Genomic DNA, 14,165 nt, shown 5'->3' on the forward strand with positions numbered 1-14,165 from the left:
TAACCCTCATCCAGTTCTAGATATCTATAGATGGCTCTATTTCGGAGGTGAAAATACTCATTCTCTATGTGGGTTTTCTAGATGCTTACAATATTTTGTTTTTAATACTGAATTTAATTTTTTTTATGACTGTGTGTGTATGTGTGCTCTTTTTAATCTGATTGTTGTAAACCACCCAGTTACTTTGTGTGAGATGGGTAGCCATATAAATTTGATTAAAGGTAGTCCTCAACCTGCAACCATTGGTTTAGTGACTTATGGCCAGTTTTCACAGCATCCCAATGGTCAAGTGATCAAAATTTAGGCGCTTGGCAATTGGCATCTATTAATGACTATTTTAGTTGATCACATTTTCAACCTTCCGACCAGAAAAGTCAAAGGGGAAGTCAGATTCATTTAATGACGGCATGATTCACTTAACAACTACAGGCCAAACAATAGCACATTTCCTTCAATGTGAATTATATCTTACATTCAAGGCAGCTTTTTTCACCTCTTTCTAGATTACATCAAGTCACCTCTTGACTCATTTTTCAAACCAGTGTGTATGACAGTGGAAGAATTATCAAGTCAAACCTTCTATGCAGAAAACAATAGGAATTCAATATCTGCAACTTTGAACAAAGGGCATTCAATTTTTTTAATTTTGTTTAATCGAGAAATCTCAATAAAAGCAGGTGATGTCATCCCTGAAGAGAAAAAGCTTTCTATATTAAAAAAAAACACATTGCAGATGAAGAGCTGGAAAAAAAGTATACTCACTTGCATTGTGCATGATAATACTTAATAAGATTTTGTAAAAGGTCCACACCCTTTTTCGTCTTGATTTCATTAACCTTAATGAGATACTATGGAGAGGGAAAAAAAATCAAAGCTCAGTAGATAATTATACATTTGGGCCTAGCTGCATTCAAAGGCAGGTTCCATTTAAAATCTATTTTAACAAATTTAGCAATTATCTTGCAAGTTGTTTACAGCTAGCATCTGAAGGCACTCTGCTAATATGTGATTAAAATCGTGCTGCATATAGAACAGTAAAACATAGGAAGGATATTTTACATTAAGCCAATACTGTGATGAATAGTGCTTTCTAAGTTGTCTAATGCTCTTGTTATTTGTTCCTTCCTAATACAATTACTATCCTTTTTAGACACCGAATAGCTAGGTCTAAATTTACATTACGTGCTTTAAAGTAGCAATACTGTTCTAAAGTATGGCACTGCATTAAGTACACTTGGAGGCATGAAAGCTCTTGGGTTTAAACCTCCTTCAATATGACACAACATCATAAGCAAATTCCAAGACCATAAATGATGCTTACGAATTATGCTAGCTTCACTTTTTAAAAAAAAATATTTTGATTATCTGTAAATCACCTAGAACCCCTTTGGATCGTGGTAGGGATAATCGACACAAATTAATAAATATCCCATTTAGTGCCAGTTCAAAATCTTATTATTTATTTATTTATTTATTTGTCTTGTATACCGCCCACTCCCGGAGGACTCCGGGTGGCTCACAAAAGACAAGGGAAAGGGGGAAAACGAGACAAAGACAACATATTAAAAACAAAACCAACATTCACAATTTCCGTGGAGGTAAATGCTTCTAGCCCCCCCCCCCCCCCCCCGCCTCAGCCTCCTGGAACAGCCAGGACTTGGTGGCTTTGCGGAAGGCCGGGAGGGTAGTAAATCTTGCGTTACCATTGGGAAGAGTCACATGAAATGTTAAAGAGAATGAATAGGCAATGAACAAGAAAATAGTACATGCTGTTCTAGGCTGCTAAAAGTTCTCATCAAGATGATCCGTGATTTATTTAACTTTACTGCAAATCTGAAATTCTGGTTTCATTTCTCTCTTATAAAGCCAGAATTCATAAACCAACAGCAAGCCACAATTTTTTAGGGGTGTGTGTATGTTGGACCAGAGTCTTTTTCCCCCAACTTTACTTAGTTAGGCTCTGTGCTATCTGGATTTATTATCTACTGTTAGTTAGGTAGAGCAAAGTAGAGCAAATAAGAATTCTTCATAAACTTTGCATGTGCTATTAGAGGCATACAACTGTCAACTTCCTTAAAGGTTCCACGGCATCTTGCATTTTTTAAAATCCCAAACAACCAACAACAATCATCTTGCATATAAACAATTTAGGAACTTGCACAAAAAAATTAGGATTAGAACATTCAATTAGATTCTAGAATTATTGTGGGCCACCACTGGGCATTGACATAGGTTAATGCTGGCTGTGGAATTCTGGGAGCTGAAGTCCACACATCTTACGTTTGCTGAGCTTGAGAAACACTTATCTAGGCCAGCGGCCCTCAATTTTTTTTGCCACTGGGGATTGGTTCTATGGAGAAAGGTTTTTCCACGGACTGGAGGGGACGTGGTTTGGTGGGCTGCCTGCATCCTGCGGATGAGCCTTTGCTTCAGAGGTGGGTTCCTACCAGTTCGCACCTATTCGGTAGAACCGGTTCGTCAATTCTACCGAACCGGTTAGAAGAGGTTCCACCAGTGGACCCGGAAAGCAGGCCACACCTACAGAAGAGGTGCCAAATTTTTTTTGAAACCCACCACTGGTCCTTGGATATGATTATTCTACACTATCATGCTCATATTTATAAAACTCAGTGCCTCTGTGAAAGGTAAGGATGACTACTGCGTTTGTGGTGCAATCAGAACATGGCGTGTGTTGAAGTTGTTTTAACGCAAACCAAAGATGCCTTTTAAAAAACAAGTTTACATCATATTATTATGCATGCCAGTGCTGTGTGTGAGGTCATTTAAGGTGGTTCTGACAAGTGTCGTCGGCATCTTCATATCCGGTCACACGGGCGGCAAGCCACTCCCATCCGGTCACATGGGTGGCAAGCCACTCCCATCCGGTCACATGGGTGGCAAGCCACTCCCACAAAGGAGGCCATACCCACAGACTAGGTTCGAATAATTTTTGAAACCCACCACTGCTTTGCTTGTTTGCATGCACCAGTTACTGGCATGCCGTGGCCTGATGCTAGTCTACAGACAGGAGATTGGAGACCCCTCATCTTGGCTATATCTGCACAAGCGGTGAAGCAGTCATTTTGTTGCACCACTATAAGGAATCAGGACGAAGTTCCTCCAATGAAAGTGTCAACTCTGAAGTGAACCTGGTTGATAGTTGCCTCATAGTTGCCACATACTCTGAGGGGTGGGGAAGGGTGAAGAGAGGGGGAAGTAGATTTGCAGACAAAACAAAGATCTCTCCCGTGGGAACCAAGGTCATCCCAACAGGTGGAAATTGGAGGAGGGAAGGAGTGACCAAGGAACCTGCCAAATGCCTTAATTGGACAATGTGACCCTTGACACTTGGGGAGGGAAACAATTGCTCTTTTAATTATATCACAAATGTAGGAAACTTTCAGAGTTGTTTTTCCCAACTGTGCTGACACGATGTGTCCAATAAACATGTTCTTTGAGGAATCTACCTGCCTCCGAGTTCTGACTTTAATGGATGCGTTACTCAGAATGCTGAGAGAAAGATTAAATGTAATCACACAGTTTGTGCAAATGCAACTTTTATCCACTTTTTGTGAATTAACCCTAAAAGTTATTGAATTTGATACAAAATTGGTAAGTGTTTGTCAATTGGGGAAGGGGTGGGGAGAGTTCTGAGTTCCAATAGAGAAGTATCTGTAGTTCAGGGTTGAATTGTGGCTATTTTGGGGCTTTCTGAGCTTGGTTGTTTGCTTGCAGATGTTTCAATACCCAACTAACTAACATCTTCAGTGCACGCAAGAGTTTGCTGCCAGTTAATGCCATGTGCTCAGCACATGGACACTCGACCACAGTTTCAGCTGGGAAAGTATTCCTTATCTGAGCATCCAAGCCATTTTTACTGAAGCTTGGCATTCAAATAAATCACCCATGAAAAGACACATAGTGAAATACCACGTTTGCATGCCACATAGAACAGACAATAAAAAACCTTGAAAGGAAACAAGAAGAATGGAACACACCCCCTTCAGCAGCTAATATTCAGATAAGCAGGGATTAATACCAGACAAATGATCAGGCAGAAAGCTAAAGAACCAGGAAGGAGAAAACTACAGCCTGCAAAAACTGGCAGATAAGCTCCTACATTTAAACACTAACGTGCCCTGATGACGCTACCTGGTTTGGTAGTGAAACATCTATAGGCATACAACCAAGTTTATACAGCACCAGGAACACAGGTTCAAGTTGTTTTATACATTGTGGCCAGGATAAATAGATGTATGGAATTTTAATCACAGAATGCTTGATCATGAGAAGTCCTTGGTGTTCTCTGAGCTTGCTTGTTTTCTTGCAGATGTTTCTTTACCCAATGCTACCACTGATGATAACACCTAGTTTGAGTAATGAAACATCTGCAAGAAAACAAGCAAGCTCAGAGAGCACCAAGGACCCCTCATGTCAACCCTGAGCTACAGATATTCTCCTTTATTGATGTTTAATCGTTTAAATTTTAAAACGTGACTTACTTCACACATCTGTAGCTGAAAGAGCCTTCTCTCTTTCTCCATTTCCTCTGCTATCTCAGCTCCCGTAATCTCTGTTCGTATCATCCCATGTTGCTTGGCGTGTTCCCTTTTTTCCTTTTCAATTTTCGTGCTGTCGAATTGCAAAACAAAACCCACAAAGAAGGCGAAACCTGTCAAACTTTTGACAATCACAAGAATCCACAAGCCGAGTCCAACTAATATAGAAACAATGACATTTCTCATGTTTTCCATTTCACCAGACTTCATCAAACAATAAATTCCAAACCAAAATAGCTCTCCACCTTAAAAGCAAGCTGTTAAGTGCTAAAAAGCAGAAGGAGGAATCCGATATTTTAAAAATCCAACATAAACACGTCAAGGACAATTTGAGTTCTACAGCACCTTGGCATTTGAGGTTTCTTTCCAATCTACCCTTCATTTTAAGAAAATTAACTTTGGAATCAATCCTGTTCCAAAAAAGAATTGTAATATGTTTTGAATCCTTTTTTAAAGGTAAAGGTTCCCCTTGCATATATGTGCTAGTTGTTCCCGACTCTAGGGGGCGGTGCTCATCTCTGTTTCAAAGCCGAAGAGCCAGCGCTGTCCGAAGATGTCTCCGTGGTCATGTGGCTGGCATGACTAAACGCTGAAGGAGCACAGAAAGCTATTACCTTCTCACCAAAGGTGGTTCCTATTTTTCTACTTGCATTTTTACATGCTTTCGAACTGCTAGGTTGGCAGAAGCTGGGACAAGTAACAGGAGCTCACTCTATTACACGGCGCTAGGGATTCGAACCGCCAAACTGCTGACCTTTTTTCCTTATGTACTTATTGCTTTTAAAAACTGTAATATGATTCACTGATTCATGATGCACTGGTACAGATTCCCAAGTAGGACTGAGTTATATACAATTATTTTTTACACAACGAACCACATGACACACGTGAAAAGAGTTCCAGGACAGGTAGTCCTCGACTTACAACTGTTCATTTAGTGACCGTTCTAACTTACAGTATCCTGAAAAACGTGACTTATGACCATTTTTTCACACTTACAACTGTGGCAGTGCCCCTGTGGTGACGTGATCAAAATTCAGAGGCATGGCAACTGACTTATATTTATGACGGTCGCAGAATCCCAGGGTATGTGATCTGCTTTTGCGACCTTCTGAAAAGCAACGTCTATGGGGAAGCCAGATTCACTTAACAGCCATGTTACTAAGTTAACAACTGAAATGGTTCACTTAACCACTGTGCAAGAAAGGTCGTAAAATGGGGCAAAACTCGCTTAACAAATGTCTCATTTAGCAACCTAAATTTTGGGCTCAATTGTGGTTGTAAGTTGAGGACTACCTGTATAGAAAGACAGGAGGTTATTTTATTTTATTTTTTACATTTCCTTCCCACCCGTCCTGCTCAAAGAGAGACTCTAAGCCGTATACAATAAACTTCTTGACTTTAAGCACAATTGTTTTGTTCAGCAAAGTTAACCATACTTACAATTTGGTCTCATAATCTTTCCAGGCTTTATCAAAAGGTTTTTTGAGATCCTTAAGAAAAAGAAAATTAACTTAAAATAAGTTTATGGCAGTGCTTAAAAATGCCCCCTTAAGGTACTGGTCCATGGTTATAAAATGACTTAAAAGCTTAAAGTATTTTCGCCCTGGGGAATCTTAAGAGCTCATATAACTCAAGTTTTTTTTTAAAAGAAAAAACGGATTGATGGGAAATGTAAGTCTGCAGTTACAAGTGGATGTAATCAGATGTTCCTGCAAATGTGATAACGTCCCCGCTATATTGATAAGGTAAAGGTTCCCCTCACACATATGCTAGTTGTTTCTGACTCTAGGGGGTGGTGCTCATCTCCGTTTCAAAGCTGAAAAGCCAGCACTGTCCGAAGACGTCTCCATGGTCATGCGACCGGCATCACTTAATGCCAAAGGCGCATGGAACGCTGTTACCTTCCCACCAAAGGTGGTGCCTATTTTTCTACTTGCATTTCTTACATGCTTTCAAACTGCTAGGTTGGCAGAAACTGGGACAAGTCACAGGACCTCACCCTGTTATGCAAAATTAGGGATTCGAACCGCTCAGCTGCCAACCTTTCTTATTGACAAGCTCAGCGTCTTATCCACTGAGACACCGTGTCCCTACTATATTGATAGATAAACAAAAGTGCAGAAATCACCACCCATTATTAAAGCCCATATTAAATGTGTAGGCTTACTTACCCCTTTAATTCCTTTCAAATCTCCTTTCAACAGGGAGTCCAAGGTGAAGATAACATTATGGCTCAACCCTTGCAGCTAGGAAGAGAAAACAATATTATTCAGTATTTAAAAATCAGTGAACTTAAAATAAACTCCAGGCATCCACTTGAATTACAATCATCCATTTAGTGACGGTTCAAAGTTACAACAGCACTGAAAAAAGTGACTTATGACTGTTTTCCATACTTACGCCTGTTACAGTATCTCCATGGTCATGTAATCAAAATTTAGACACTTAGCAACTGACTCATATCTTTGACAGATGCAGTGTCCTGAGGTCATTTGATTATCTTTTGCAATCTTTTGACAGGCAAAGTCAGTGGGGAAGCTTCATTTAATGACCATTTTACTACATTTTAAAGACTTTACCTTATTTCACTGATATTTGTCTGTCTGTCTGTCTGTCTGTCTGTCTATCATCTATCTATCTATCTATCTATCTATCTATCTATCTATCTATCTATCTATCTATCTATCTATCTATCATCTACTGTGTTTCCCCTGAAAATAAGACAGGGTCTTATTTTATTTTTACCCACAAAATATGGCTTGGGCCTTATTATCAAGGGAGGGCTTATTGTTTTGGGTTTCCAGGTGGCTGCTCTCTTGCGAGTGGGCTCCCAAAGAGCCGGGCACAGCCTCAGGGGCGAACGGCTGTGTTGCGCTGTTGCAACAGTGCAGCACAGCAGCCATGAAGCGACCATGCTCACCAGCAGCCACCCAGCAAACCCCCTTTCAAGCCGGGCACAGCACCATTCACTGACCTAGGGGTATTGCAAAGCCGCGTGGGCATCTGTTCGCCGCCGCCCGGCTCTTGCGACTTGGTGCCTTCGAAATGCCAGTGAATGGCGCTCTCCCATTCAAGCACCGCATAACAATATTCAGCCAACACAGCTTAACTGAAGATCATGCTTGGGCGTTCCAGGTTCAAAAGGTTTTACTCCTTTAAAGCAGCTGGAATTCTTTTGAATTTAAGAGTGCTTTTCGAAGGGAAAAAAGTTCTCCTTTTTTCCACTTTCAGTTTTTCAAAACTAAAAGAGAACCGGGGAGGATATCTTGAAGAGCAGGCAAACTGTTCTTCTGTTGAAATATTTTATTTATTTATTTCAGAGGGTTTCTATGGCCGCCCACTCACTCTCTGTGACCCTGGGCTGCTTACGAAAATAAAAACCCAACAGGCAAACAGTTAAAAACAATAACGCTCCCCCCCCCCCCGTAAATAACCATCAATCAGATAAGCCATTTGATGGGCTGCGTCCCACTATGGGTTCCCCAGGGCTCCAAGATCACCGCAGATGGGGACTGCAGCCAAGAAATTAAAAGATGCTTCCTCCTGGGGAGGAAAGCTATGGCAAATCTAGACAGCATACTAAAAAGCAGAGACATCACCCTGCCAGCAAAAGGGCATATAGTCAAGACTATGGTTTTCCCAGTTGCAATGGATGGCTGTGAAAGTTTGAAAGATTGAGCACCAAAGAATTGAGGCCTTTGAACTATGGTGCTGGAGAAGACTCCTGCAAGTCCCTTGGACTGCAAGGCAATCAAACCGGTCAGTCCTAGAGGAGATCAACCCTGATTGCTCTTTAGAAGGCCAGATCCTGAAGAGGAAACTCAAATATTTTGGCCACCTAATGAGAAGGAAAGACTCACTGGAGAAGAGCCTAATGCTGGGAAAGATTGAGGGCAAAATAAGAAGGGGACAAAAGAGAATGAGGTGGCTGGATGGAGTCATTAAAGCAGAAGGCATGAGTTAAATAGACTCCAGAGGTTGCTAGAGGACAGGAACATTGTCCATGGGGTCGCAATGGGTCGGGCATGACTTTGCAACCAACAACAACAATATTCATGCAAGATACTGTCATCTTGATGTAAAGGGCCTTGAGGAGGTATTCTTTATTTGATAGTCATAAATGTCCCAGATTCCTGCTGCTTTCTTCAAAATAACAAAAGGCTGCCTCTTCTGGATGTATGTGCAACATCAAAACACTCGTTAAAAAAAAATGGGTGCACCGCTCCCAGGTAAATCAGACAGGAAACACAACTAAAGGAACTAATTCTACGGTACTGTAAGACTACATTAACAGAATCTTGCAAGTTTGCAGGTACAAACTTCCTGCTACGGCCTTTAATTGCATGAGGCATTTAGGACACTGGTCTTTCTTTAGTTTCTTTGTCTGACTGTCAAGCCACTGGGGGCTCCTGCCTCTCTTATCTGATTGTTTCCTAGGCAGTATCTCTTCCCCTTGTTCCCCAAAGTCATCCACACATTCCACTGGAATTAATGATGCTGGTGTTACACAATGCAATGCTGCTTTTGTCAGACTGACTCTTTGGAAGTTGTGGCTGATGGATTTGACATAATAATTGAGGTTACTTTCCAAAAACAACTTTGGAGAGACTCAGCCATAGCTGTGACAGTCTAGACCAGTGTTTCTCAACCTTGGCAACTTGAAGATGTCCGGACTTCAATTCCCAGAATTCCCCAGCCAGCATTTGCCAGACATCTTCAAGTTGCCAAGGTTGAGAAACACTGGTCTAGACGAAGCTAAATCCCCAAATGCTAGAGAATTCCTAGAAGCTTTGCATTCAGACAAATCAGCCATCTACAGACCGATAGAGATAAATCACATGTACACAGCATTCAAAAGAGGCAATAAGAAAGCTAAGAAGGGAACAAAAAGACCAGAACACATCTTTTCCCGCAACCAAGACCTAGAAATACAGGGATTAACATTAGACGACCAATCAAGGAGAAAACAATAGCCTAATCAGGCAACTAACAAAAAAGGCATATCAACACTTGTTGACCAAGCTATTGTATATTAACAGGAAGCAAACCCCACACTCAGTAGCACTGATGATGTTAGCGTGACGAGTAATGAAGTATCTGCAAGGTCAGAGAGTAGCAAGGACTCCACAGAAATAACTGCTTATAATTTCCCTTACACCAGGGGCCTTCAAACTTGACAATTTGAGGACTCCCAGAATTCCTCACGTAGGCTGGGGGAATTCTGGGAGTTGAAGCCCACAAGTCCTAAAGTTGTCAAGCTTGGAGACCCTTGCTTTATGCCAATGGAACAAATTCAAATATAACATTTAGAATATAACAAATACTACATGTTGGCTTCACACAGTATTAAGAGAAGGAAAGAGAGCCAGTTTGGTGTAGTGCTTAGAGACATTAGGCTAGAACCCAGGATACTGTAAGTTCCAGTCCCATCTTAAATATAGGGCCAACTTGTTGACTTTGGGCCAGTTATTCTTTTTTAGTTCTTGGAAGAAGAAAGGGGGACACCACTTCCTGAAAATCTATCTATATATATATAGTTCTTCTTTTTTAGTACTAGGAAGAAGAAAAGGGGACACCACTTCCTAAAAAAAAGAGAGAGAGAGATCCAGCATAACTCTGGAACGTCTCGAGCAATTTCAACCAAACTTGGTATACAGATGACTTACTCTCGGGAAACAAATAGTGTGGTGATAAGACACCCCTAAAGCCCCTCGGTGTGTGTGTTCTGATAAGATAACAGCCTTCTACTGGCTTCTACTGTACTGCCGTAAAATGGCTTCTACTGTACAGCGCAGTAGAGTTGCCATGGTAACGACTACACGGTATTCCACAAGGGAGCTCCCTCTGGTAAGGGGAGGAATCCAACATTGGAAATTATGTTTGGTCTGGACATTTTCCCCCTATGAATAAATACCTGGGCAATGCTGGGTTATCGGCTAGCATTACTATAAAAACTCCCTAAACAAGTCACCAATGTCTACAGTGACTTGGAGGCACACCCCAAATTAAATACAACCCATTTACAGGAACAGGATTTCTATTGCATGCTCCCATACTGAACCTTAATCACCACTTAATTACTTCCCAGTTTATGGCAGTCACAGGTTGCCAGCACACCCAAGATACTAACCTTCCAAACTAGAATTACAATGGAGAAATAAAGAAGAGAGCATGAAAGAAGAGGAAAAGAAGGATGGAGGGCATAAACCCAAATTAAGATTACATGTTGGATCTGATATCACATACATTCTATTGTTTATATATCGTGGTGGGCCATGGTGGTGTAGTGGTAAGAATGCAGTATTGCAGGCTGACTCTGCCCACTGCCAGGAGTTTGATCCTGGCAAGCTTAAGGTTGACTCAGCCTTCCATCCTTCCGAGGTCAGTAAAATGAGGACCCAGATTGTTGGAGGCGATATGCTGACTCTGCACACCACTTAGAGAGGGCTGTTAAAGCACTGTGAAGCGGTATATAGGTCTATGTGCCATTGCATCACTCAAAATAAGCTTCCCTGTATTTTGCACCTTGCAGTAATAATTCCTATACATTTGGAGAATAAATACAATATTTATAGCTTTAAAGCTTTGTGTTCTGAAGAATGGAAAATGCATTATTTTAATAGCGAACAGATTTATGAAATGTACTGTACTGAACAGGGGGAGATTAAAGAGGAAGAAAAATGCATTTCACTTAAAAAATCATTTCAACTATTTCTCCAGAATTATCCAGTGCAATACCCAAACAAGAAAGTTAATTTTAAAACCCAAATTTAGGGTGAATGCTATTACAAATGACTGCATAGACTGAATAGCTTCAGTCATTCACAAAGCTAGACCAAGTGCTTAAAAACACTGCATTAGTACTCAATAAGCCTAACCTTTTTTTTTCCATAGCTGCATCGAACTGGATTTAAAATATAATGCTCCCTCCAGAAATGTAAACGGTTCGGTTGTTTATTACAATCAATACTTATGTAACACTGTAACCTACATTTCACATAACTTATATAACAACCCTTATATAATAATAATTGTAAATGTTTTAAAGGACAAAAAGATTAAGCAGCGTCTTACCAGATTTTTAAGCAGTGTTGACAATTCCTTAGTTAGCGTGGAAAATTTGACAAAAGCAGTGCCCAGGTCTGGATTATCTCTACTTAAGAAATTACTTCCAAATTTATCTAGCACTTGTGCATAGCTCTCTTCATTTTGGCTATGTTCTGAAAGAGAAAAATGTTGAGTTAATGCCACTTTACGAGAAGACAAAATAATAATGACGAGAAATAGGTTTTTTCTCTAAGAGAACAAGGCTAAAATTCGCCATTTGTTCCTTTCAAAGGTATTAAAAGTTAGATTATTTAAGTTAGTTGTTTTCAGCTCTTTATGCCAGTGAAACCTGGAGGGCGCCGGCAACTATTTTAACAAGAGACTTGGCGTCTTCCAACAAAGATGTCATCACTGAATCCTAAAGATTTGCTATTTTGACTACGTTATTAAGGAAGAAGTGCTGCTGCAAATTACATAGCAATAGCAATAGCAGTTAGACTTATATACCGCTTCATAGGGCTTTCAGCCCTCTCTAAGCGGTTTACAGAGAGTCAGCATATTGCCCCCAACAATCTGGGTCCTCATTTTACCCACCTCGGAAGGATGGAAGGCTGAGTCAACCCTGAGCCGGTGAGATTTGAACCGCTGAACTGCTGATCTAGCAGTAGCCTGCAGTGCTGCATTTAACCACTGCGCCACCTTGGCGCACCTACATAAGATAATCACACGCAAAAGATTCCAACTTGCACTCCATACGGAGAATAATCGAATTCCCAACACAGCAATGAGATAATGATGCCAAACGACCAACAGGATGCCCTTGAAATACATGAAGAATGTTCATAGATGACTTAAAGACCTTAAACATCACAACAGGGGTGGGATTCAGGCAGTTTGGACTGGTTCAGGCAAACCAGTAGCTCTGACAATCACTGAGACGATTAGGTGGGCCCACCCGCCTAGCCCTGTGCTTTACTTACTTATACCCTCTCCGCTGATTTGCGCTGCAGAGTGGATTGCTACGCCTTAGCTGCGTTACTCCCCAAGAGTAATGTGGAAGGTAAGTTTTGTTAAAACTGTGCATGCGCGCTGAGCGAAACATGCGATCACTGAATTGGTTGTTAAACCGGCAGGATCCCACCACTGCATGGGAAGACATCGAAGTCTTTGCCCCAAATCCATAGCATGGGATGCTTTAATGCAGGGGTTCCCAACATGTGGGCTCAGACCTATTGGTCACTGGGCCATGTGAGTAGCTGGCCAGTGCACGCATGTGTGAACACACACAGGCCCACTCACAAGAGCATCACGGGCGCTAGCAGCCCCACCCATGCGGGCACTAGCGGCCCCACCTGTGTGGGGACTTCCAATTCCACTCAGGCGGGTACTCGCGACCCCACCTGGCCGTTTTGGGGGCTGTTTTGCATGCAGTTTCCTAGGCTGTTTTCAGGCGGTTTTAGGACCATTTTCAAGCCATTTTTGGACCCTTTTCACTCTGTTTTGGGGACATTTTCAGGGCCATTTTTGGGCCGTTTAAAGGCCATTTTTAGCCCAAAATACGGTCAAAGAACAGCCTGAAAAGGGCCCCAAAAATAGCCTAAAAACAAGCATGCGCGTGCTAGCCAGCTAGTCTTCGGGTTCTGGAGCTCTGGCGTGCGTGCACATACACGAGTGTTTCAGTTTGGACACTCAGTGCCAAAAAGGTTCGCCATTCCTGCTATAGGGTTTCCCACCTAAGCAGGGGGTTGGAGTAGAAGGTCCCTTCCAATTCTGTTATTTTGTTCTGTTCTATTCTATAGCAAAACTCACTTAACAGATGTTTTGCTTAGCAACACAAATTTTGCCCCCAATTGCAATCATGATTCAAGGTCTACCTGTACCAGAGTCTGAATAGACTAAAGTGTGCTCCCTGCTTCAACCATTAAGGCACAGCATATTAATTTTTTTTTTAAAAATCATCATGCTTTAATAGCATATAAATTAAAGAAAGAAAGAACAGCAGTAGCGTCCAACAAAAGAAACTAGGCATGAAAATGAAAAAAACAAGCAAAAAGAAAAGAATGTTTCCTAAAAGAAAACAGAGGTTTTCTACATTGAGTCAGTAGCAAATTATTCACAGAAGAGTTTTGGTCTCCTAGACTGTGGCTGAGTAACCAAGGGCATGGCATAAATAAAGGCTGTGAATCACAGCAAAGAAACTAAAGGCTAATTAAAAATCTCTCCTGTTCTGTCACCATCGTGCAAAAGCTGCATTCGACATGATAGTCAAATATTTCTTAATATTATGACTGAATATATTAACAGTGCTAAATAAGTGCATCACAGCCATGAGATGCTAGAGAAAAGACAGCGTCCCAAAGAAGAAATATTGTATTGGTCCAAGTGTAGAAGTTCCTGTGGCAATATATATATAGAAACTCTTCTGTAGGTGTGGCCTGCTTTGTGGGAGTGGCTTGCCGGCCATGTGACTGGGTGGAGTGGCTTGCCGGCCATTTGACTGGGTGGGCATGGCCAACTTGTAAAATGTAGTGAAACTCGCTTAACAACGCTCTTGCT

General features: G+C 41.3%; 1 protein-coding gene across 3 annotated transcripts in view; it reads right to left on the reverse strand.

The window, feature by feature from the left end:
* ASAP1 (ArfGAP with SH3 domain, ankyrin repeat and PH domain 1) overlaps positions 1-14,165 on the reverse strand; it is a 174,964-nt gene that overhangs the window by 65,559 nt on the left and 95,240 nt on the right. For all 3 annotated transcript variants that reach the window (XM_032222635.1, XM_032222634.1, XM_032222636.1), the window contains 5 exons: positions 11,637-11,782; positions 6,734-6,808; positions 6,003-6,052; positions 4,503-4,632; positions 763-848 (listed from right to left, as the gene is read on the reverse strand). In XM_032222635.1, coding sequence (XP_032078526.1) covers positions 763-848; positions 4,503-4,632; positions 6,003-6,052; positions 6,734-6,808; positions 11,637-11,782 — 487 coding nt within the window. The remainder of the gene's footprint in view (positions 1-762; positions 849-4,502; positions 4,633-6,002; positions 6,053-6,733; positions 6,809-11,636; positions 11,783-14,165) is intronic.

The sequence above is a fragment of the Thamnophis elegans genome, chromosome 8, assembly GCF_009769535.1.
Source record: "Thamnophis elegans isolate rThaEle1 chromosome 8, rThaEle1.pri, whole genome shotgun sequence".
In the NCBI taxonomy this organism is placed as follows: Eukaryota; Metazoa; Chordata; class Lepidosauria; order Squamata; family Colubridae; genus Thamnophis; species Thamnophis elegans.